This window comes from Pieris brassicae, chromosome 10 (genome assembly GCF_905147105.1).
Source record: "Pieris brassicae chromosome 10, ilPieBrab1.1, whole genome shotgun sequence".
Classification (NCBI taxonomy): domain Eukaryota; kingdom Metazoa; phylum Arthropoda; class Insecta; order Lepidoptera; family Pieridae; genus Pieris; species Pieris brassicae.
The window spans coordinates 5462056-5485017 of NC_059674.1; the positions used below are offsets into that span (position 1 = coordinate 5462056).

The 22962-nt window shown below is 33.7% G+C and overlaps 1 protein-coding gene across 2 annotated transcripts; it reads right to left on the reverse strand.

The window, feature by feature from the left end:
- Positions 1 to 992: 992 nt before the first annotated feature.
- On the reverse strand, positions 993 to 22516 carry LOC123715849. Of its 2 annotated transcripts, XM_045671196.1 has the most exons (16): positions 22474 to 22516; positions 16331 to 21929; positions 13418 to 13693; positions 10438 to 10471; positions 9237 to 9338; positions 8627 to 8766; positions 7782 to 7833; positions 6607 to 6764; positions 6158 to 6516; positions 5418 to 5568; positions 3419 to 3511; positions 3057 to 3168; positions 2726 to 2898; positions 2384 to 2539; positions 2162 to 2265; positions 993 to 1853 (listed from the first exon to the last, which is right to left on the reverse strand). In XM_045671196.1, the coding sequence occupies exons 1-16, from the start codon at positions 22488 to 22490 to the stop codon at positions 1679 to 1681; spliced, it is 7701 nt and encodes a 2566-aa protein (XP_045527152.1). In that variant the 5' UTR covers positions 22491 to 22516; the 3' UTR covers positions 993 to 1678. The 2 variants fall into 2 exon arrangements, with proteins under 2 accessions (XP_045527152.1, XP_045527151.1); XM_045671195.1 differs by lacking the exons at positions 993 to 1853; positions 2162 to 2265; positions 2384 to 2539; ... (1 more) ...; positions 3057 to 3168; positions 3419 to 3511 and adding an exon at positions 4997 to 5130.
- Positions 22517 to 22962: the final 446 nt, after the last annotated feature.

The window sequence follows — 22962 nt, forward strand, 5'->3', positions numbered from 1 at the left end:
ACTTTTTATATTTATTTTCTTTTGACATCAAGGTGAGACATCCGTTTGACCATAGACAATCGAACGCACCGTATTACTCCTTTCGCTTACATCTCATAACAGCTATAGTTAGTTTATGTAGGTTATCTTCTATCTATAATATAAAAATAAATCGCAAAATGTGTTGGTCATAACTCTACAACGCCTAGAACAATTGTACCAATTTTTTTTAATTGTTTGTTGAAGTCTAAAGTTGGTTTTTACGGCGAGAAAAAATTGAATCATTTCCGGGAAAACCCTAAAACTGCCCTTTTCTTTTTCCCATACAAACGTTTTGTAAATAAAATGTAGAGTCAATTTGAACTTTATTGCTATTCAATAAAGTTCATATTAAATTACAAGCACTTACTCAAACAAATCGCGTTAAAAAAAGGATTTAATTTTTGAATTATTAATTTAATATCCCTATCTGAGCAAAATTATTTGAATACATACTAATAGGAAAATATATCAATGATGCACAGAATTATTGAAAATTTTTCCCACTATCCTTTTAGATTATTTTCCAATAAGGTTTAGTTGAAGCCCTCTAGCAGACATCCCAGTCGGGGTTTTTAGTGGGTCACAGAAGAGTGGCCAAAGTTCGTGGAAGCGAAGATACTTTGGTCACCCGAGCTGAACCGCACATATCGGCCTATAATCTTTTAGATTTTTTTTTGCCTTCTTTCTTTTAGAATTTGAGAATTTTTTGAGCCGAGTATAAAATTGGTAGGAACAAAAAACTGCCACATTACAAATCTTTTTGTCAGAACGAAGTCTGTGTGGTCCGCTAGTAGATAATAAATATTAGGAAATTATATCGCTTGACTATATAATTTTACGTTACGCAGAATATATTTAATATTTCAATATATTTCATATTTTATGGGTCAAACCACTTTAAAAGTTTCACATATTTTATAAAACATATAATTTTTACACCACTAAGTTAGAAATAAAAAGAAAAATAACATAAAAAAACTACCTTTATTTCCCAAAAGATACAACAAAAACAAATTTGGTATAATTAAAGCTTTATCACGCTCTTTAATAATAAGTCAGTAAGTAGGTCTCTTTGTCTCATTTATTTGAATACATGAGAGTGATAAGGATAAAACTTCTAAACTTATTTAAGTTCGCCCGATCGTTCGCACTTGAGGCAATTTTTATAAAATATAACGCGTGTTTAATTCTCTTAAAGAAGTTTTGGTACCTTGACGGATGACGGCTCTCCCTTAAAACAGCTCCAATTTTTTTCTAAATATTTTCATCATTCGACAATGATACCATGCAATAACGTGATGGCCCATGTTTTTTAATCCCATAGAAATTAATTAAAACATCATGAAGGTACAAATTTTGACTTTAACTTATCTAACCTAACCTAACCTAATTCGCTGGGATGCACTGGGAACTGATACAATATCATTTACATCATGCATGTAGTATTATCAGTTTAATTTTTTAAGGGTTCCAAAGCCATGCGCCTCCCACAAGTCCTAAAGAACAATAGAAAAAAAATTGGTGAAAAAAAAAGTGAAACCGTGATTCGACAAATTAACCGAAGTTTTATATACCGCGTTAACCAAGGACCTTATCCTATTGCAATGTAGAATGCCTGACGCCTTTGTCACTGACAATTTTTGTTAATTGCCAGTAATTATACTTTACAGCACTGTTTTTTTTGTTTATTCTCGTGATTATCACAACATCGCCTTCCCTTTCCCGCGAGTGGTCTGTCTCTCTCGTCCCATACGACTACACCGTCGCATGCGCATATCCTTTTCGGATTCTGGAATATTCCCGCTGAACGCGCGATAATTCCACAGGCTAGTCTGAAACGGGAAATTATTAATGTTTAAACAAAGAACTTTATTTTCTCATAACAAAATTGTATTTTATTTACATGAGAAATATTATGTATATACGAGCGAGATACACGTCCCAATATCAATCTTGTAGATTCAATCCGATGTATTTTTAATGCCCTTTTGAATTTGTTAATATTTAGTGTAAGTTCGAACGCATTCAATTATCATACACGCAGTATAGTTTCTACCTTGTGTATGTTCGAAAACCGACCAAGTTTTCTATACTATCGTTAATATTTTGTATTTCATAAAATATAGGAATGAAAACTTACGGTTCCCCGCTGTTTCCGTTCACTTTTGACAGCGGACTTGAACCACGCCCCAAGTCATCCGGTTGTGACGTCACAGATATCGATCTACCCACTATATCCCATATCTGCAATATTCCAAACAGAATATAATAAATCAATATTTGAGTTATTCATTTAAGAATTTCTTTCATGAGATGACAGTAGGTCATAGATTTCGGTCTTAGGATTATATCTAGTTGTTACCTTTAATACATTATCCAATATCCTAAAAGTTGCTCGGCCATTCTCATCGGCTACTATATTTCCTAGATCACCAGCATGTCGCCTATCCGGAGGGTCTAAAGGACTCCCATGGCTCGATTTGTGGGGATTAAAATGAACCCCTATTGATTTGCAACCCTGTGTAAAATAGAGAAATTAATTTAGTATTTTTTATTAATAAATCAAATTAATTTTTTAGCCAGCCTACCACCACATACATAGTGGTTCAACGAGTTTAGTTTTAGTGAAAAATAATCAATGAAATTGATGTCGCAATATCATGCCTAATTTGGGGTTATGGAACTTTATTAGTTTGGTATATACCTCACTAATATCTCCCATATCATGAACATGAAGACCATGCTGTCCAGGTGAAAGACCATCAATACTACCATCAGCAATCATGGGTCCCTGATCCATCTGTTGAAACCTTACTACACCCATCACTTTGGTACCACCACATTGATTTGATACCATGGCCACAGCTGATTGAGTTTCTGAAAATTTTGAAGGATCTAAGAATAGGTAAATAGGTAACCTTCTAGAAAAATTAAGCTGTTTTAAAGAAGTTTGCCCACAAATAGCATGATTTGTATATGTATAGATATGGTAAAAATTTGTGTTGGTATCAGTAAATTTAATGACTCTATCATACCTCCAAAGCCCTGTAAAACAGCCCGTTTTCCATATGTCTTAGATACAATATCAACTATTATTGTACTTGGTAACACAGTCTCTACCATAACAGCACCATCTTTGTAAATCGCCTGAAAATTATATTTCATGATTTAACATGTCTGTACCACAGAACATGCTTTGGACATATTTTATCATGGGTGCAGTTACAATACACAACAGCATACATAATTTTTACGGGATATCACATTCTGCTTAACAAAGAAGCAGCATCTACATTGTATTAATGTCAATGATGTTGTTTAATATACAATTTATACTAGTTTAGCCTGTATGAAAATGTTTGTTGCAGTCTTCTTTTAAGCTCTTTAGGTAACTTACCTCTTGCACTCCATCTAGTGATTTCAACTCTTTTAAAGTTTTTTCTATAGCTTTTTCATCTGGTTTTGGTCCTAACTCTAATAGCACTTCCAGCTGAAATTAAAGTATAGTATTAAATTAACTTTAAATAAGTTTTTGAATCATAAAGCTGATAATAATTAAAGTTGCTTAAATAAAAAGGTTTTTAAGAGTCAAGACTGTTTAAGACAACATCGTTTAAAACAACATACCAGTTATATTGAACAAAATCAAAGATCCCAGCTAAATTCAATATATTAGGTACTTAATAACAACCTATCATACCAAATATGAGTAGTCCCTTCGATGTCGTTATAACAGATGTTGACTGTATTTTATCTGGTAAAACTTATATTAAAATGAAATTAGCCTATGCACTCAGATAAAAATAATATATGCTTTTTGTGATTATTATGTAGAATATAACTCCTTAGTTGAAGAAAGGTGACATGGTTATAAAATTTTGAAATAAATATTTCAATTCAGGCAAAAAAATTATTATTAAATATAATCAGTTATTTTTAACCTTCAACTTATAATATAGGTAAGTAGGTATTCTAAATTATTGCAGCGTCATTCTTGAAGGTCATTTAAATAAATAAATTACGTAAATGATAAATACCTGCTATAATACATTAAAATATGATTTTACATGAATTAAATTGTACTTACTTTCGAAGTTTGCATTGTGAATTTTGTAGGAAATATCTAATTATTAATATAATAGCGATTTTAGCGTATTTAAATCAGTGGTTTTTCAATTTGCTCATAACCATTAAATATTGCACTTCTAGTAAAATCACTAAGGAAAACTCAAAACACTTGTACTCTCGATTTTTGTTTACATTTGACATTAACTAGTGTTGCCAGCTTTCCTTAACGAAAGCTCACTGAACAATTCGACAGAGCGCTAATTTTGCCCGTTTTCCACAATGAAGCGCTATAAATTCCTCGCGCTTTGTGTATAGTGATAGTGTATGTTTATCTACGTAGCTTTTTAGAAAAAACATAAAAAAATTAAAACGATTTTCATGCAATTTAATAGTAATTGTAAGCTTTTATGGTAGTTCTAATTTCTTTTTGGAAGTTCTAACTTGAAATTGACATTTCTGGCATATTGAAAAGTGCCACAATTTGCAAGGTAACACAATTTTAGAAGAATAGCCAGTATATTTTCTAGTAAATACTTGTATTCCAAAAATTAAAAAAAAATCCTATGACAAAACATATAAATTAATTATCGTCAATACATATAAGTTTAAAGATCCTTTATTTCAGTAATAAAAACAAAGACTATTTATTAAGTCTCTCTTCTCACGGTGTTTGCCTGGAAGCCGCCAGCTGCCTTCCTTTTAATTTAATTACGGTTACTTTTATTTTTATTTTAATGCAACGAAGTATTAATAAATAAATAAAATAAAAAAGTCGTTGATTGCGTTATTATAAAACAGTTATGACGTAAATATTTATATTAAAGTTCTTATATAAGATCCTAGACAATCTTATAATTGGATTCGTTGGACGTTCTACAGGTGAACTATTACCTCTGAGTAAAAAACATTTTTTAAACAAATCATTTATTAAATAGTTATACAAAAATACATTCGAAATATACTACAAATATCTAATTAATATCAAACTTCACAATCTTCGATTAAAGTTTTGGCGGGTGTCGGTGAGACGGAACGCAGCCTCTGTAAAAATGTGAATTTTTAATAACTTTTTTATTTTATTGTTACTTCGTTTCGCAAAGTTGTCAAGAATCCAGATGCGCAGGGTTCGTTTTTTAAGTTACTCATAAAAGCCACAATTCGATTTGTATAACGAAAATAATATATGTAAGAGTGCATTTAATGGATAAAACTATTGCCGTCATTATTATAATACCTATAATGATAGAAATAAAGTACGTCCTTGGAGATCAAATTCCTGGAAAACAATTTATTTCGAAGCCAAAAACCATACAAATACTTGTGCCTACCTCAACATAATCAGATGCCGCAATAGCCGGCTTCAGCATCTCGACCTTCTTTAAGGGCTTCTGGTCCATCTCATGGATGGCTTTATACACCTCCGAGTGCTGAAGGTGGTCCAATGGCGGTGGTGGTTTTTCGTACTTCATGAAGTTTACTCTATGGATAAAAAAAATAATTAACCTAGTACATACTTTTTTATTACGAATAATAAAATGAATATATTCTTTTGGCTCTTTTTGTCAAAATGTGTTTATGCTGTAATGAACAGAGACATTTGCTTGCTTCACCAGGGGCTTGAGAAGAGAGCTTCTCTTTGCAACAAGCGTGACCCACTAAAGTCAAACGAATTTGTATGGTCACGTGACAAATCCAATGCCATACAATTTCGTTAAGCGTTACTGACTCGCGCTTGTCGAAAAGTGGTTTTATCTTAAGCTCATGCGTTAATTAGTATATTATATAATTCAAGATAAATTATAATATTAATTTTCACACAAAACACATTTAAATTAATATTTAACTGTTGAATTAATTTTTAATTAATAAAAAATTAGATAAATAGTATGAGGTTAAATACATTTCATTCAATGTTCGATACGCAACAACGATTGAATTGATTTTAATCAGCTACTTGTAAATTTATAACACGATTCTTACTATATTAAGTTTTTAATGTACTAAAATAGTCTTAATTAGTAAATAATGATTATTATTGAGTATATAACAAAAATGGTATTACACTTACCCAATCGCGTTTCCTTTTATAACTTCCGCCTGTGCAGCCATTGTTTCTGATAGCATTTGTTCCAAATTAGCATCGTCATATTCTAATTTCTTCCAAGGTTTTCCCGGTTTAATCGTTTCTCCATAGGCCGGCCCCGCTATCGTTGAGTCTTGAGGCACGCTTGGTTTTGGAGGAACTCCCGTTGGCAGCGATAATACTGGAGGTACGCCTATTTGCGAAGGCGTCGTTTGAGGTAACGGAGACAAGCCCATAAACGGTCTGTCCTCTGGCATTCTAGGTCTTTCGTCAAAACCTAGTTTGGGTGATAACCTCTCCGCCGCGAATCTGAGCTCCTGACTCAGTCTTTCTTTCATTATTTCCTAAAAATATTTAATGATATATTATGTAATTTTATTTCGACATTTTGATATTCAAATAAAAAAATCTATAAAAGAATAAGTATGACTAACATCTTTTGTTTTGTTCTCAGCCTCTAATCTTCTTTTATCTATGATACTTTGTATTTCTATATCGTGTTCCGGTATCACTTCTATCTCCTTTACATCTTCCGACGCAGTTACTTCTATGGCTGGTTGTTCCTGAGGTGTTTCTATAGGCTTTTCTGAAACTGAAAATAACGAATAAAACGTATCAATTATACTCTGCCCTATTTGCAAAGAATTTACGAATTTTGTAACTTAACTATAGGACGCGTAATAGTTAAAATATATTTTATACATTATATCCGAAAAATTCAATTAAAATCATTCCTTATTGTGTCACGATAAAAAAATGATTCTTTAAATATTTAAAATAATAAGTCAATGTGTATGGGAAAATTTCAGTCTTTAAAGCTTTCCTCGCATAAACCCCTCATTGGAGCTTCAGGCGTTTCCATTTTCCGCAATCATTTCGTCCTAATAATGTGTCGTCTTCCATATCTTGTTAATGGTGTTCCCTGTTTTCTTTTGTGTTATGATGCGGTCGTAGCCTACTAGCTTAATATGCAGTTCAATTAACACCTAGCCATTTAACTAAACAGCGCCGTTTAACAAGCGGCCTGAACGACATTCAGCGTTTGTAACAACATTTAATCAACTGGCTGGCTAATGCTTAGGACATTCGTACGATAGAGTGACCAGAGAGACAGAGATGTGCCAGAAATGATAAAGGCTGAAACATCTGACAAAAAATATTTCTTTAAAAATTATATTGCTTTAGTCAGTCACACCTACATTCACATTATTATACATTTTACCATTGTACTTGTTGTTTTTATTAAACTTAAACACCATCAAAATTGTAGTTTGCCGACGCCATATTGAAAGTTTGAAGAGTTTCGTTTCGAGTGGCAGAAAGTGGAACTAAATTTAAATTAACAGTTACAGGCTAGGAAAGTAATGAAACGTCATCGAACCAAATCATTTGTCTAGCTGTTTAATCAACTGGCTGAATATCTTTTAGGCCGCTAGTTAAACGGCGCTGTTTACTTAAGAGGCTGTTTATTCAACGGCTAATTAAGCTAGTTGGCTGCGATATATCCATCGGTCTTTAGTCAGCCATAATATGTGTACTGTCTATTACATTTTTTGTTTGAGGGCATGATCGCGTTAGTACATATTGTATAGTGTATTAAAATACTTACATTGCTCTTGCTCGCTGTTCTCATATTGGCTTGTGTTTATTTCAATTGATTTCTGCAAAGAGAGAACAGTAGGACTAGGCTTTACAAATATACAATTTGCAACATTTGTAACTGATTTCAAAGTGAATTGTAATTGCCATGGAGAAATTTAACTAATAGAAAAAAAAAATTGTATTATAACATCTCCATGACCATGATAAAGAGAGTTTTGGATACTGGCTCTAGTAGAGGTAAAAAGAAGTATTCTTCTTGCAGACTATAGGGAAGCCGGATGGAGAAGTCGAACAATTTGGTGGGCCCGAATTGTTATATAGTTTCATAATCACGTTAAATGTTCATACAATTTTGTAACGTCTCTCTCAGCGACGTCCGTTCTGTCCCATCAGAAACCCTACGGCGTATTTTTCGAGCAGGTGTTCTTTATTATAACAACTAAGTCTTATAACATCATCTCGTACTCACCTGTCTCTTTTTATTAAGGGGTATACAGGGCCGGATTTCTAGGTCATTGAACAATTATTTTCAGTGGAGGGATCAATAATTTATTGTGAAACTAAAATTTATTGCGGAATTCAAATATAAATACAGATCAATTATTTCTGTCACTATTTAAAAAAAGTATAATCATGTTTGTACAAAGGTAAAGGTTAAGGTAAAATAGCGAAAAGAAACTATTGCTTTTTACAAGTGTTTAGTCGGAATTAAATTTTATCCCAAAGTCTCTATAGTGTGGGCCCCTCTTTTGTAGAGGCCCTGGGGCTGTAGTAGGGCCTAGTTGCCCTCCCCTCAATTCGACCCTGTATACATAGTTTGGTAGAAAGATATAAAATAGAACTTATTGTTACCTGCTGTACTTGATAATTAAGCTGTTCGAACTGCACTTTGACGTTATCAAGGGTTTGATGAATGAGGTCTGGTAGTTTAGATAACTCAGCAATCTGGGCCTGCATCTGGGTTAGGCGCTCTTCTAAAGATGCTTTTGGGTCTGTAAAAGAAAATCAAATGTGATTAAATCTAAATCTCAGTGCTGAGAAATTGTTCCATTTCTCACTTGAAAATATTATATTCATTAGCAATATTTATTGTTATTACTATACAGGCTTCGAATATTGTAAATACTGTTTATTTTGTTGGATGTAGAGATTCTCGGCTTAGTTTTCTCTGTAATTATCAATAGCGATACTGTAAAACTGACACAGAAAAACGTCGAGATTTCTGGCGTTATTGGAAGTTTGGAATTCCAATAATGATATTAATGCCGCCGTTTCGTAAGCAATTTCGATGTCTCATAAGTGATATTAATATATGTAGCGATAATGTCGCTATGGGGTTGCGATGTATTGGTAGGGCTAAGACATATCTATAGACCGTTCATTAGCCACTATCATAGAAGTTTTGTGCTTGTACCGTTTTTGGCGTTGTAGTGGCTACGCTTGTTGAAAAGACTTCACTTACCAACCATACTTTGGACGCTTTGAAGTAATTGATCAGATAGCTTTGTTGATTCCATTTTTCGTTCTCCCTTCACCTCCATAGACGAGTAATTCGTAGACAATTCTGAAATTACGTTAAATTATAGTTTAAATATGATTGGTAAACGAGATTATACTTAATATAGAAGATTGTGTACATTATGTAGACTTTAAATCTATGACGGAAGATTCAGATAATTCAATTTAGCGTTCACTTTAAATAAAATCGTAACACTATCCAGCCGGTGCTGATGCTGAGCTAGTATACAGCGAGAACGGTATTCTGCCACTGGAACCAAACTTTTAAAATTTATTTAGATTTCTATTTAATAATTTTTAATTATTATTCTAATGGTACAGAAAGCATTTATTTCTAAACAATATAGTAAAATTCGTCTTGATATTAATCCAAGACTTACTGTATCACCCAATCGCCTTAGCGTTTGACCTTGCATTAATTCTAGATATAAATTTAATAACGCCATCATTTTCGTAAGGGAGTCTTAATCTAATATGGCGACCAAACTTCACCCTTGGGTGAGCCGCCATGTTGAAGTTAAAGTCTTTCATAATGATTAAATAATTTCGTTGTTTTTTTAATAAATTGTAATTGCAAGCGACTCGATGCATTTTATTTCTTGCTTTATTTACTTTTTAATTTACAAAATTACTGATTAAATTGACTCGTTTATTAATAAAACTTTAAACTTTTTAAATGGGCACCATATTTTTTTTCTTATTTCTAGACCACAAGGCTTGTGCATTCCATACGAAAAATTACAAGATTATAATTGTAGACAATAGAAAATAAATTGGCGGGAAAGTTTACCTGTCAACCCATGACAGTATGGGTAGTGTTGAGATATTATATACGAAGAAAATAAACTCATGGTATTTAAGACACAGATACAAAAAAATCTCTCTTCACTAACGTTTGTTTTCAGACTAAACGAAAACGAAAGTGATTTTATATTGTCTTTTTGAAAATACGTTACTTTGCCAAGAATGTTAACGTTATTGTAAATATCCATTTTTGTTTGTAGGCCAGAAATAAATTTTAATTAAAGCTTGAAAAGACTAATTAACTACGCGCGTGTTATCTATTAATTTACTGGTATTCTATTACAGTTAATTTAACTTAATATTTAGTTATATTATCTATTTTAACTTAGATATGTACTTACCAGGTGTTTTGTTTGCTTCTTCCGCCGTGTACTCCTGTAATTAATAAATACGCTTTAATGTGTGTGTGATATCGACTAGTAAAGTACTACAGTAGGCTATATTTTTATGACAAATTTCAAGTAGTTAAGGACGATTCCTCCAAGGCGTATTGCGACCGATCAAGCCGGTTCAAAACAAAATTCTAGATATCCAAAGGTTAATGCTATGGTAGCACCACAATATAATTTTATAGATTGTATACAATAAAATCACGGATTAATAAACTTAGAACATTCGTGGAACTTTCTATGAAAACCCATGACGTCGCGTTGATGACATGATTATTCAATCACGCGGCACAATAAGTTGCCAATTTACTCTTCAATCCATTTTAATACATTGTATAGTAAACAAGACTGAAGACCGAACATTGTTAATCTTATGATTATTTACCCTGAAATTAAAATAAATTTTCATGTTATATGAACTGAAAAATAATATTTGTATTATCTCTGCTTGTCACATTTTTTATATTGTGGATCTTTTACCAATCTATCAGTGTACCTGGCGTTGGAAAGCTTTAATGAATAATAAAAGCATTTTACCATTATATAATAGTATGAATTTAGTTTCGCTATCTTAGTATTCTGCTATCGTAAACAAAACAGAAGGATTTCTTTATAATGTTGATAAGCCCCGTATTTATTAGGTATAACACTTTAATAGAATTAAGAAGGTCATTTGAGGGCTGAGATAAATTTACTTACAAATTTATTTTAGTGATTTATATGAACTTATTATCTACAGTTTAGGTTAAGATTTATATTGGGTCATAGAGAGCATAACGTTTAAAGGTGCGTGTTTCTGATGAAAACATTCAGGATACCATACTATTCATAGCACGATGCATCAAGGATTCCTTCCTTTTCGGAATGATGAATACTTCAGTTCGGGTCTCGGCAAACTTGCTTTACGCACCGCACAGCACAGTTATCGTATAATTTATATTATTAAGTAGGTAACGCAGAGGGGTTTCCCTTTATATTTGTAAGTTTATTAAAACAGGAATATATATCATATTATTATATTTTATTGGTTCACATTTTTTTTAGAATTTACTACGTTTCACCATGAAATAAATTTCGCCCGGAATTGATCTCAGAATCACCGGACCGTGTGGGTGTAATTAAAATGAGACTGAGACTAATTAAATGTGACTATTTTTATATTTTTGTCTAAACGTACCAACAAAAATATTAGTAAACCCGTTCTATCGAAATCGAAATCGTTATCTCGTAAAATTCTTTCAAAGTACCGTATAACAATTGCAAGCAAAACTGCAACGCATCTTTAGTTAACATTATAAATAGCAAAATACCTTGATTGTATTGTCCACAACACCTCTCAACACCTCAATATATTTAAAACTGAATTATCAATGTCGTGCCAAAACGTTGAATTGACTCTACGCCAAAGAATACAAGTCAATAGAAATTAATTGATTTTTAATTTGTTTAAATAATGCTCACTATAGCGTTAACACGTGTCCCTGAGGTTCGAACCCTGGTTGTGTACTCATAATTTTTTCTATGTCTGAAAACTTCGTACCGTTAAGGAAAATATTGGGAGAATGTTTAACGTCCAATTTTGACGATTTGTGCTAGGGCGGTTGCAGGTTAGCGTGTTTTACGCGCGTATAAGCTCATGTAGGGGCACGCGCAACTCGTAGGAGCGTTGACGTGCTTCTAAGCTCGTTTAAGTTCGCTGTTTTGGGTAGAGTGTATTAAAGTGACCGGTTGATGCAACCTTTGATGACACCCCGTATTCTTCGTATTCGACTTCTCAGTCGACGTCGAATAAGTAACTTAAATATCAATGTTTCTTCGTCAGAATCCATGTTGATAGTAACACGACGCCAGCACGGGTTCGAGTAAACACGAAACAATATGACAGTTTACGCGCGTGTAACCGCGCTTGCATAAACAACCGTATACGCGCAGAAAAATACGCTAGTCTTAGTCACTGAAAGCTCTCAGGTTTATCTCTGAGAACGTAGTCTGTGCGGAAATAAGAACGTCATTGGTTTCGAGATCACTGCATTGTTAAAGAACCATTTTTAAGTTTATAAAACTTACACACACCGTTTGACAGTAATCATAATATGAAAAAAAGATGGCCTAAGAAATTATAATAGTATATGTTGTATTGTCTTTGGTTAACATAGCTTTTACACATTGAAAGAAAACAATTTTTTAACCGGATTAAAGCTATTTGTATTATTATAAACTTATAATTATTTTTCCGCGCTTTCGCGTGCTTTACAGCGTGCATGGTCACCGGTAAAAAAATTGTTTTCTTTCAATAGTATATGTTGCTATATTGCCATATTCATGTGTACTTTCCTACCTATATACCCTCCATGGCTTCAGATACAATCAGTGCTGTGGTATCTTCGTACTGTATGAGGCCTAAGTTGCAACATATCATTAATATGGAGAAGAAACAGCATTCACCGGTTTCGGTCAGGTCGAAACATTCTCCATCGATGACGATCCTTTATTTTTATTTTAATATAACACATTACAAAAAAAGCCTTTGATTTTCAAATAAATGATTAATGTTATATATAACCAACTTGATGAAGGATTACTGGTACGACAATTTAAAACAGTAGAATAATTTTGTTGGTGCATATGGTCTAGTTTCGGATGACTTTGGCAGCGCAGTTTAATAAAAACCCTTTTAAAGCGATTGAATTTAATAATGAGGTGTAATAACCCTAATATGTATATTTTTATTAAATTTAGTTTGATCATTCTTTGTAAATGCGATAATTTGTGTCCTGCACTCAACACTTCTATCCTATGTGCACAGACTCGAGCAAACTTTAGGAACTGTAAGGAAAATCGTTGCTTTCGAGCTGTCAATGACGTATTGACAAATCATCAAAAATTTACCCGATAAATGAACCATATTTAACGTCTGTTATGGCTTGCTTACCTGAACAATGGGAACGACAAACTCCTTGCTATTTCCGCACTCCTCATCCTCATCAGAGAATCGTCTTGAGGTTTCGACCATCTTGTCAATTAGAACTTCAACCTTATTATCCTCACTTCGGTATTCGTTGACAGTTCTGGATTCCGAACTGGATATTTCGGAACTGGAGAATTCCATTATGCCTGCTTCGGATTTGTATTCTTCAATCCTTTTTATTGTCTTGTCTATGGCTGATGCGAGGAGGTTTGACTGTCTCCCGATTTCTAATACTTCTTCCTTGAATAGAAATAAAATGTCTTTGAAATTAAAACCTTTATTCAAAATAACAGAAAGTCTTATCTTATTTAACACGATAACTAGAGACAGACCACTGTGTTTGATTTATACATTGCAATGAGTACTTTGTACTTAGGTTAGCCTTTTTTATTATAGAACAGGCGGCAAACAGAAAACAGGAATCTCATCTGATGTTAAGTAATACGTCACTCATGGACACTCAATGGCAGAGGGCTCGCGAGTGTGTTGCCGGATTTTTAAGGGTAACTGGTTTCGCATAGTGATGGTGCCTTAAGAAACGCCTTACTTCGAGGTAATACGGATCTTATTACGCAGTCTGCCTTAACGTCCGATGATGAAACTCAATTGCAGGTATTAAGCCGAACAACTCTTCTGGACACTCTGTATGGTAAATGCGGTAGAAGATGCAGATATACCCTACATCTATCCGCAACGGCAAGGGATCAAGCCGCCCGAAAACTGACTGGTTATCGACGATTCGAATCGCTCTTCGTTGAAGGAGCGGGTAATGGGGAGTATCCACCCAGAGGTGAGAGCAGTACTCCATGTGGGGCCGGATTTACGTTTTATAGAGTTGTAAGCGGTGGTCCGGAGTGAAGTACCATCTCGCCTTACTGCTCAGCAGGCACTTCTCTCACAACAAGCTTCTTAAAGGCCTTCCCTTCAAAGGCTTAATTAGCGTCTAGGAAGCTTGAGTGACCACGAAACTGACTGGCATGGATGAATGGCAACGCCCAGTATTCCGATGCTATCTTTAAGCTAAGCTTTAGGCTTTAAGGATAGTGTCTCCTCCGTATTTTTAGTGGAAAACGCGCAAAATTGTGTCTTCTTGAGGTTAAATTGTCCTAGATTTAGTCAACCCATTTAGATTTAGTGAGTTTCGACTTCAGACACAAGTTTGTTCTGGTACTGATCGACCACGTCCCGAGAAATGCACAGACGGATGCAACATATCATTGATATTCATAAAAATCAGGGTCGAGATAGGACACAGCCCTGTAGGACCGGCGTTCAGTGGTGCCCGTCAGGTCGAAATATGCTCCGTCAATGACATGACTCTTTTTGTTTAGTTTTTAAATACGGCATTAAAAAATTTAAATCTATTCGATTTAGAAATGTTTGATGTTTTCATATAATATAATTTGATGAAGCATTACTGGTTAAACATTACGTCAATTCAAAACAATAGTACGTAGAATAATTTTATTGGTGCATATGGTCTAGTTTCGGATGGCTTTGGCAGCGTTTATAAAACCCTGTGATACGCCTTATAGTGATTGTAATAAATTTATGAATTAAATAATGAGGGACATCAGTCCGAATTCGATAGTGATTGTGTCAACGCTTATTATGAGAATCGCGACTTATTCGACTGTGTTTTCTTATTACGATAAAAAATACACAAGCTCATTTTTTAACTCAATTAAAAACACATTCCATATTGCTCACACACCATAGAGTTACAGGAATATAATATTAGAAATTATGTAGCAAACACTAAAGGAATGTTATATGTATACGTAGGGAAATAATGGTTGCACAGAAAGAACTTACCTCTGCCAAAGATCGCCGGTCAATAAATGTTGTCAATGAATAGATGTACTGTTAGATAAGTACGTATAGTTTATATACAGTATGGTTAAATCAACAACAAATTATAAATTACTTTTTTAAACATTTTTGATATCATAAACGATTCTATGCACTTTATTTCGTCGATCAACATTGAGCTTTTATAAGGTAGTTTTTGCCGGGTTGTGAAACCAGCTACCCAATAAAGTATTTCCGAACCAATTCGACTTAGAGTCCTTCAAGAAACGAGCAGTACAATTCGGCCGGCAATGCACTTACACTTCTGGCAATCTGAGTATCGATATCACTTATTATCAGGTGGTTTATTTTATAAAAAAAGCTATGAAATAAGATTTAGTGTCAATAACTTATCGCTAACAAGTTGATAGTTATTGTAAGCCGACTGTTATATCCTTAATAATAATTTATGTTATTTGTAATGTAATGAAGTTTAAAATAAAATAAAAAAATCCCTTTATGTCAAACTCTTTTTGCTAGACACGAGCGGTAAGTCTTTAAACTGTGTGATTGTCAAAAGTATATGTTTAAAAAGGGTAAATAATAAAAGTGCTGGCTCTATTACAAAAATACCCAATAACTCTGTCGCTATTTGTTTTAAAACACCTTTTACAACAGCGCATGACTATCATAGATGCGAGAGATATTTATGGACGTATCTCAAATGCACTAAAGATTTGTTGCGGCTTTGCACGCCTTTAAATAAATAAATATTAATCGCAAAATATGTTGCTTAATGCAAAATTATAATTGAATTGGATGAATTCGAGCTTTTTAGATTTATTCCTTGAACCCCGAGGAAGTTTTTTATGGGGAGAAAAAATTGAAATAAGGCGAAACAGAGTTCGCAGGTGCAGTATTATATAATAGGTATTAATTTTACCTAACTGTAATGCTTTCCGACCCAAGATATAGCCCATGATAGCCGTAGTTAAATCTACGTTTATAGGACATATATTTAAAAAAGATTGTAATCTAGTGATGTAATTTACTCAAGTCTCAAGGAATTTAACATATATTATGTACCTTGGTTAAATCGAATGTGTCACCACCTCCTCTCAATCCTGGCTTTGAATAAAATGGTTTCGTTCTTGAGGATGATGTCATAGAAGGAGCAGGTAACGTCACGGGCGGCGAGGTGGGCGGAGTCGGTAACGGTGGATCAAATATTCTCTGTTCTATTGATAATTCTATGTGGGGAATAAGTTTCCTTCTTATTTCTTCATCTGATTCAGAACTGGAGCTGGAAGTACAATCTCGAGGAACTGGAGTACCTTCTCTACTTGGTAATGGTGCCGTGAGGCGGAATACGTATTCATCTGTTAAAGGTGTCGCAGGTTCTTGAGGTGGACTTTTTAATACTTGGCTGTCAACACTACATTTTTCGATTAATGCACCTTCGATTTGTTTTTCGGTAATTTTATCCTTCTTTGACAATACTTTGGTTTGCGACATAGCCATTTCATGACTTACTATTTGTTTGGAAGTGTCATCGTGCTCAGATAACAAGGCATGCCTTGATTCAATATCCTTTTCAACAACTTTGATATCTTGTTGTAGGGCTTGTCTATTCAGTTCCAAAGATTGCATTTCAGATTGAGTAATAACTTGATTTTGATAAAACCCACTGTTTTCTTTACTTTCTCCTTGGATTTCTGTTTGTATTATTCCTTCTGTGTGTTGGAAAGATTTTGAAGACAGCTTCTTTGATTTGGCTAATTTTGTTGATTTTCGTTTGCTTGATGATTGATCTGCTTCTTGCTCACTTGGCCTTGCAATGTCTTGTCTCTTGTCAAGTTGTGACATGTGTGATTTTGAGGTCATTTCTGTAAGACTAGGAATGTCGATTGCAGCTGACTCATTGCTCAACTGTGACACTTTATTAAATTGACTGTGTGACTGTTTTGTTTTTTGCAGAGCAAATTCCGAAGACTGTTCTTCCATTCGAGTTTCCATTGTATGCTTAGTTACTACTCCCGTGCTTATGTCGGACTCGTATTGTCGTTTTTCATATTCATATTCAATTTCAATGGACTCTACTTCATCTTCGGAATCAGATATTTGATATTCAATGCCAATCGACTGTGCAACAGAAATTTCGGCTTTTGTATATCGGCCCTTTCGACGAGACCTGTAGTCCAATTCCACTAAAGGAGTTTCAGCTTCAGGTACATGTCTTGCGTACGGAGTTGCAACACAAAACATATAAACATCATTTACCGGTGATGTGGGAGATGGGCTCTTGCTACTATCACTCTCGCTTAACTTTACTTCAGAAATAGCTACTATAGGTTCATGGGACTTAGAACTAAGATCTGCGTCTACGGACTGAATAATAGAAGCCATACCATTTTCCATGTATTCAATATCTTTTTTAATAAACTCTGTATCTAACTCCAGTATTTCCTTATCTTTTTTATTTTTAACTGTTATTATTTTCTTTGTTTCATCTTCAGCAAATTCTACTTTGTAATCCATAGCTTCTTCACATTGATCTTCCTGCACTTCAGTTATTTCTACTTTTGATTTTTTCACGTCGACTTCATTGATTGTTGCTTTTAATGTTTCAAAAGATTCGGCTTTACCATAAGTTGTCTTTATATCATTAAACGTATGAAAGTTTTCATCTTTGACTGAAGATAAAGCGATCATTTGACCTATATTTGCTGCTGATAACTCTTGCACAAGAACTTTAGCTTGATTTTTTAATATTTCGGAGGGTTTTCCTCCTATTCTCACTTCTTCAAGGGGTATAATCGCAGTTTGGGAAAGAGATGCCAGTGGTTGGACAGCAAGGGTAGCCACTTGTCCAATAGCTTCACTTAAAACAAAAAATGATTTTTCAGATTCTGCTATTCTAATTTGTATGTTTTCAGCAACTGTTTTAGTACATTCTTCTACCAAACTTTTGGGTTGTTTAACATCAATTTTATGTTGATCGGAATTTTTCTGAATTGCTTCTTCTGAAACTACAAGGGATCCTTCCAGAGCTTTTTGTTCGTTAACTTTCAAAGACGCACTTGCTTTCACTATTAAAGGTGTTAAGAGATTGTCATCTTGAGGGCCTAATATAACATTTTGTTGAATGTAGGAGGCAGTCATCTTTACGTCCTCCATTATTGTATGATGTTTCCGCTCTTTTATTTCAGGAACTTCAAGTAAGTCGCATTTAGGCTCTAAAATGGCTATATCAGTAACACTAATTGCGTCGGAGGTTTTTAAATTCAAGTTTGCATGTTCTATTGAACTTTTTGAGACGACGAGAACGCCATCTTTTGGTCCCTCTATTAATGGTATCGAAGTATCAGGCACTATCAGTAGAGGTTCTTCTATTAAAGGTCGCGGTTCCTTTAATTTTACTTGTGGTACGTCAAAGGGTATCTGATAAGGTTCAGCTAAGAGCACTTGTGTAATAATAGTTGGTTCTCTTTTATCAACACATATTTTCGCTTCTACTTTGTGAACTTTTGGTAAGTCAAATGACTCCAACTTAGGCCCTTCTGGTATTGAAACTACGGTCTCAGGTATAAATCGAAATGAATCTTCCAGTAGTACTTTAGGTGCTTTTATATTGAAGGTGTCATTTTCGAAATTATCGGGCTTGGGTTCATCAATTAAAGTTATACACATTTCTGCTACTCGTTTAGATTCAGGTACTAAGAGCGGCTGTATTTTTTCTTTAGGCAATTTAGTTTTGTCAAAAAACCCAATAGCCTCATCTGTTAACATTTCGTTTGTTTCAGCAGTTACTCTCACTGGTAGCTCTACTGCAATTTCGGGTTCAGTCCCATTCGCCTTAAATTTATTAAATTCTTCACCAAAATCATTTACGTACATTTCAAAATTTTCAGCCACAATTTTCATAGGCTCCATTGATTGTTGAATACTTTCTTTACTTTGTAAAATCGATTTAAAATCAATACTTTTTTCACTTAGCGTTGTCTGGTTTATTTCAGCAACAGCTTTTGTAGCCGATTCCATAGTTGAAATGTGGTTTTGGCTAATTTGCATTAAATCAGTATTAACATTTGTTGTTTCTTCTGTAGCCGTCTCAATCGTCTGTGCTATAGTTTTGTGTGGTATTTCTATAGTCATTTTAATTTTTTCTTTATTTTTTTTTTGCGAATTGTACAAACCCTCAGCCATTTCTGAATATACCTCTCCAACTTCAGCCACAGTTTGATATGGTACTTCAACACAAGTTTTTATATTTTCATTAATCAGAGCATCCCTTTTAAATATACTAAGATTTGCTACATCAGTAGAAGTTTCGAAAGTTTGCGCTACAGCTTTAATCGGTTGTTCAAATGTTTCTCGGATCGACTCGGTTTGAATTTTCGCTTTTGATACGTGGGCACATGATTCATCAAAATTAGTTTCTGATTTTTGTGCTACTAACTGCAAAGGAGATTCGATAGTTTGTTTTAGGTGTTCTAGATCCAGCTCCTTTTTCTCGAAGGTTACGGTTGTTTCGTCAATATAAACTTCACTTTTCTTAGCAACTGTAGTTGAAAAAGGTTCCAATTTTATTTTGGAAGTTTCATGTCTAATTTGTGGTGTATCAATAAACTCAATGTTTGATTGATCAATGAAAGTTTCCATATTTACGGCCACAGATTGAACAGGAGTTTGTACTAATTCTTTAGATCTTATTTCAGTGGGTATTGCTAAATCTAAAGGCCTTGATTGGGGTTCATTTACTTCTACTTGCGACACTTGAGCGATTGGTTTAACTGGTTCTTCAATGAAAGGAACTGGTTTGGCAAGTGTGTTTTCAGTAATATCTAGTATTTCTACTCTTGGCTCCACTGTGTCAATTTTAGTTGTTTCAGCTATTGATTTTAAAGGTGGTTCAATTATGGTTACTGATTTCCTATACTTAATTTCAGGTAATATAAAGGAATCGTCTTTTTCAGCTTGAAGAACTACAGGTTTGATACTTGCTATTGAAATACTTGATGGATGCGTTGCATGCGAAGCTTGCTTAACAGCTGTTAGTTTGCCTACTTGCATCTCAATTACGGGCTCTAATACTTCTGTTGTCTTCTGAACTGCAATACCAGTTTTCACCTGTTCCATTGCTGGAAAACTTTTGTATTCTTCCACTGGCGTTATGTCCTCTATGATTTCAACCACAATTTCTTTTTCTATAGGTTTTTCTTTATTTATTCTTATAGTTTGGTGTTCTAGCTGAGTACAAACAGCAAGCTGATCTTTTGCTTGTATTATACTTTCCCTTTTAGAATCGAATTCCTCAAACATTTCTTTTGTTTCCTCATATTTTTCTTTTTGTGTATCCCGAAATATCGCGTCTTGGTTTGTAAAAACATGAGCTTGTACAATTGCTATGTAGGTGAGAGGAGATTCCTTATGAATTCTTTCTTCCACTAGCTTTTCAATTGTTTCTTTTTTAATCATCTTAGACTCCATATATTTATCTGATTTTAGACTTTTACTTATTACAGGTTGCCCAATATCATAATATTCACTCCATTCTTCTGTTACGAATGCTCTGTAAATATTTTTATCTTCAATGTCTGAACTTATATTATTTATAAAATCACCGTTTACTAATTTTTCTTTTGCAGCACTACGACTTCTTGACCTACTTCTTCTAGTCGTCGTTCGTTCAATACCAGTCCTTTTTTCAAACTCCGTTATAACAGAATCCATTCTTTTAGTAAACTCTAGCGGAGTCTTTCCAAATTTTCTAGACATTTCGGCACCTGATAAAATCATCTCTTCGTAGTATTCCCCTTCGTTAAGAAACTCTTCTAATTTACTATTAAATGAAGAGTTAAAATTATTCAATTTCGGGCTGTTCCACGTTATAGTTGAGATCCTTGATAGATGTCTAGATAAACGTACCGTAAAGCTTGTTAGTTGTAAGAGAATCCTCTTAATGAGTACACGATTATAGTTACTGGATTGCATGTAAGTTTTCATGTAAGGTATTGTCTGTAAACCTAAAAAAAAAGCAAGTCTTTTCGCTGATTTTAGAATATATTCATGTTTATTCCTAATTTTCGTATAGGAATCTTTCTTTTCGTTCATTTCTCTTACTTTCTGACGTGTTCCTGTCATCTCCACATCTATCTCTTGCTTAATCTGTTCAGCTACTGAGATAGCCTTTTTAATATTTTCATCAATAATATTAAACGCTGTCATTTTAATAGACTGCAAATCCCTTTTACTTTCTCTTTTATCCTCCCATTTTAAAATATTATTCTTCTGGGTTTCATTATTTTCTACATTTTTCAGTGTATGCCTTTTTGTTTCATTTTGGTGCTTAAAATTGTTTTGATGTGAATCATTTTTATTAGCTTTTGTAAGTGATTGTACATATTTAAGTCTTTCAACGATAATTTTTACTGCATGTTTCTTTCTCCTTAAATCGCAATCATCTTGGTTTATTTTATTATTTGGTGATATACCTTTGTAATTTGGATTTAAAATTATTGGGTTCTCAATAGGCGGAACTTTTATAGTATTAGTGAACGGTTTATAAATTTTGTTCGGGATGGAAGAAACAGTAAATAAATTAAGAACTTCCCTTGATTCGCTACTCGAAGTTTCATCGAGTCTTTGAGTATAGATTCCCTCGTAGTTTCCCGGGACAGGAATTCTGGAAATACAAATTCAATATAAGTCAGAATTAAAAACTATTTTATCTTTTTTATCGACCAGTTATGTTACTTTTATTATATGTATGCTAACAAAATATCTTCCAAGTACTCATAAACATTACAGTGAAACAAAAATGATATAAAGTCTGGTAACAACCGTTTACCAAATTAAAATCTTGTTAAATTCAATGTAAAGTCAAATAAGGCATAAAAGTGAGTTTCATAATAATACGAATTTGCAATATCCAAGTCTTAAATACACTATCTTGCATCCATTATTATAAAATTGTATTAATCCGCGAAATGTGCTCTTTGCGCGAAATCTTAAAAGTTTTACTTGTCATGACCACGTTCGGAACATACAATTCAAATTTCAATATAAAATATAAGATGTTTATTAAATAACATGGACTAATTTTCATCCCCCTTTGATGTACAATCCACAAACCATAACTATAAATCCACTAAACAGACACAACATAATAGCTCCTGTGTGACCACACAAAAGACACAAATTATTTCAAAAAAATCACAAACACCTACACAGGTCGAAATTTCATGGTACGTTTTTTTCACCGGGCTAACTATGAGGGAATGATGTTTAATTGTAGTGGGAGGCAGTGTGATTTATTGGAAAATTTCCGGGATGAATCAGTTTTAGGGATCCACGGAAACATTACCACTTTATAACGTTAACCCTACGTTGCTCAAACCTCTTCCACAGTATTCTTTAGTTTAATTCCAATGTTGAACTGATATAGTCTGTTTGTTATTTTACCGAGTAACAGAATCGAATCATGTTATATTAGAAAACCACTGTGGTTTGTATTAATTTAACAATATCAATCCTCTCAGGAGCGCGACAAATTCATGTAAATATAAGTCTTGAACTTGTTTTTGAAGTGAAACTTCTAATGCGACTTTCAACGAGGTTCTGTTAAACGTTCAACGTTCCTGGGGAGAGAGACAGACATATTATTTTCGTCATTAATTTCAACATTACACTACGTTACTATTTTTTATGTTGATTAA

Bases quoted from the DNA above. Each gene is read 5' to 3' on its own strand.
- LOC123715849 (XM_045671196.1), bottom strand. The intron at 3,169-3,418 runs GTAAGTTACCTA...TATAATTTTCAG, and splicing joins CACTAGATGGAGTGCAAGAG to GCGATTTACAAAGATGGTGC. The intron at 1,854-2,161 runs GTAAGTTTTCAT...TTCCCGTTTCAG, and splicing joins AACGGAAACAGCGGGGAACC to ACTAGCCTGTGGAATTATCG.